A 2,696-nucleotide genomic window follows, 5' to 3' on the forward strand; every position below is an offset into this window, starting at 1 on the left:
GGCGCCTGCAAGACCGGGTGCGGCTGCCCGGGGTAGGTCATGGCGTTGATCTGGGTCATGCAGTTGGCCAGGTGGCCGAGCAGCCGGGTGCGCACCTCGGTGTTAACGCCCTCGCACGTGGACAGGAAGCGGGTCACCTCGTTCATGCACTCGCTGAAACCCGCGCGGTACTTCCCCAGCACGCTCGGGTCTGTGCTTAGCGCGGCTGTAGACCAGAAGGAGACAGACAGGTCACCGTAAGGCCCTGGCCCCGAGGCCACCGCCCCCGCCCTGGGAGGTCCCCGCGGCGCGCCTTCCTGACCACTGGGCCCGCAGAACTGCCTCCAGTTAGGGTGGGTGGGTTTAGTAAAACCATCCACTTCTCCACACTAGCTTGGCGACTTAAGCCAAGATGCTCCTTCTCTCCCTTCTTAATCGCTGGATTTAAACCGATCTCGGCCCTAGATCTTACCCACCCCCACCACCCCCACACACTCAGCGCGTGCGATGTGACCTTGGGTAATGCCCTTCCCCGGCCATCCGAACCTCATTTCCCCTTCTATAATGGGGGAGGAGGGACTGCTAAAGCAGAAGACCTCCAGGCTCTACGCAGCTCAAAACGCCAGTTCTAAGCCCTTTGGCCCCCACCCGCTTTCCCCACTGCCAAGCCGCCCGCCGCCCTCGCCGTTGCAACCACTCTCCCTCCCTTTCCGGAACAGTAACAACTTGGAGTTGTGGCTATAAATAAGCCCCAGACCGTGGGAACGTAAGAGTGAGCCAAGGCAGTAAAATGTAGCTGAATGCCTCTCACAACCACGGGCGGAAGTCTGGAAGAAATCACCGCCCGGTGAGAGGGACGCCCGCAGAGGGGGATGCGGCAAGCCGCCCTCACCCGTCATCTGTGCCCGCTGCAGGTTCCGGAGGTGCTTCACTGTCATTTCCAGAATGTCTGCTTTCTCCAGTTTGGAATGCCGCGAACTCTGCACAGAAGAGGAGGCAAGGAAGGCAAGTGAGACCCCCGCCGGCAGCCTCGGAGTGCTGGGGGTCCCTCCCACGGCGCCGACCTCCCCAGACCCCCACTGAAGGGGACCGGCCCTCCCGCCTCAAAGAACGCAATGCTGGCGGGGAAGATCCGCCGGTGAGAGGATTTCATTCTTACGTAGTACCCGAGAAATAGTATTTCATTTATTAAAGCTAAAAAGGCAGCATTATCCACTTACATCTTTCTTAAGAGCATCCAAAATCAGTGTTTTCAGCTGGCTCAGACTTTCATTTATTCTTGCTCTTCGTCTTTTCTCCATAATAGGCTTTGATGACTGTAAAGAAATAAAAAGTCCTTAGTTCCCATGGGATCTGCCATTTCACCAAGGGAGTTTTAAGGGATAAAAGACCCCCCGCCCACCCCAGCTTAATTTCTTGGGGCTGCAGAGAGATACAGGTACTCCCCTTACCTTTCTGTGTTCAGATGCTGTCTTTGGTTTATCCGGTGTCGTGTTGACACTGGCTGGAGTAGCAGCCACCGGGGACGAGGAATTTTTCTCCATTATATCAGCTGGCATTTTCTGTTGTTTTTTTTTTTAATCCCTAGAGAATTTTATTTTTGGAGTCCTTCACACACACACGAAAAAAATTGTTTTTTGTCCCTTTTATTCGAGACTTTCACAAAACTACTGAGCAAGTGCTGAGCGTTTATTATAATATCTTATGGCTACTTGGTGATCGGTAGCGCTATTCCAGGACCAAGGAGAGAGGTAGATAGGGGATTCCGCTGTTATCAGCACCGGCTCCGGATCCTGTGTGATCCCCAGGCCCTGGCGGCCTCTATATATATCTGGGACTGCACGCGAACGGCTCGTGTGAAACTTCCCAAACTTTCTTTCCCACAGTAACTTTCAGCCAATGGGAGGAGGAGACACGCGGCACCGCTCGTGGACCGCGCCCCCCCATTGGCCGCCAGGCACAAGGCCTGGCGGCCAATGGCGCGCGCCTGAGCCCGGGGCACCGGAGGCTACAACGTCAATCAAAAGGATTTTAACCCTTTGATACTATCCCTGCTGGGCTTTGCTTTAGGCAGGATTTTTTCCGCATTGGTTTTGCTCTAGTCTAGTTTATTTCTTTGGGGGCTACGGTCTTTGCTCTTCATTTCCTTTCAAATGGGTAATAGAGCTGCTTTGACACTAAGTTAATTTGAAAAATATTTTTAAAAGGTTTAGAAGGACAGGGTAAAAGATTATACTTGCAGTGGTTAAAAGGGGGAACGTGTGCAAGGGTGTGAGTTACCGACACATCCAAGTAATTTCCCGCTCAGACTATACATTGGGGGGCGGGGGTGAAAGTCGATCATGCAGAAAAAGAACAAAAAATACGTCCTTTTGTCATGCAGAAAAGGGAAAAAAATGCCTCCCACCTTACATTTGCAGGTCGTTCAGAGCAAGGTGGTTTTTGATCTTCACCCCTCATTCCTCTTCAGGAGTTGGGGCTTGGATCCCGCTCTTCCTCTGGAAATAATCAGAATAATTTCCAACTGGGCAGAAAGGAAATAGAATTTCAAATGAAAGATGAACAAGGAGGACTTTGATGGCAATGCCTTAGGGACTCGCCATCTCCACCCTTTCCCTTTCAACCCGCAGGCTCTCGGTTCGGTGGCACTTAGAGGTGGCGGGCTGTGCAGGAGCCTCTCCCCTCCTCCTCGCCAGGCGGGCGGCGGCGGCGGCGCA

At 53.3% G+C, this 2,696-nt stretch overlaps 1 protein-coding gene across 1 annotated transcript in view; it reads right to left on the reverse strand.

Annotated features, from left to right (window-relative positions):
* Window positions 1–1,793, reverse strand: part of HES1 (hes family bHLH transcription factor 1) — a 2,471-nt gene extending 678 nt beyond the window's left edge. The window contains exons 1-4 of the mRNA XM_005873231.2: window positions 1,431–1,793; window positions 1,200–1,295; window positions 872–959; window positions 6–205 (exon numbers count right to left, since the gene is read on the reverse strand). Coding sequence (XP_005873293.1) covers window positions 6–205; window positions 872–959; window positions 1,200–1,295; window positions 1,431–1,538 — 492 coding nt within the window. The 5' untranslated portion in view covers window positions 1,539–1,793. The remainder of the gene's footprint in view (window positions 1–5; window positions 206–871; window positions 960–1,199; window positions 1,296–1,430) is intronic.
* Window positions 1,794–2,696: the final 903 nt, after the last annotated feature.

Source organism: Myotis brandtii, unplaced genomic scaffold (assembly GCF_000412655.1).
Source record: "Myotis brandtii unplaced genomic scaffold, ASM41265v1 scaffold4, whole genome shotgun sequence".
In the NCBI taxonomy this organism is placed as follows: Eukaryota; Metazoa; Chordata; class Mammalia; order Chiroptera; family Vespertilionidae; genus Myotis; species Myotis brandtii.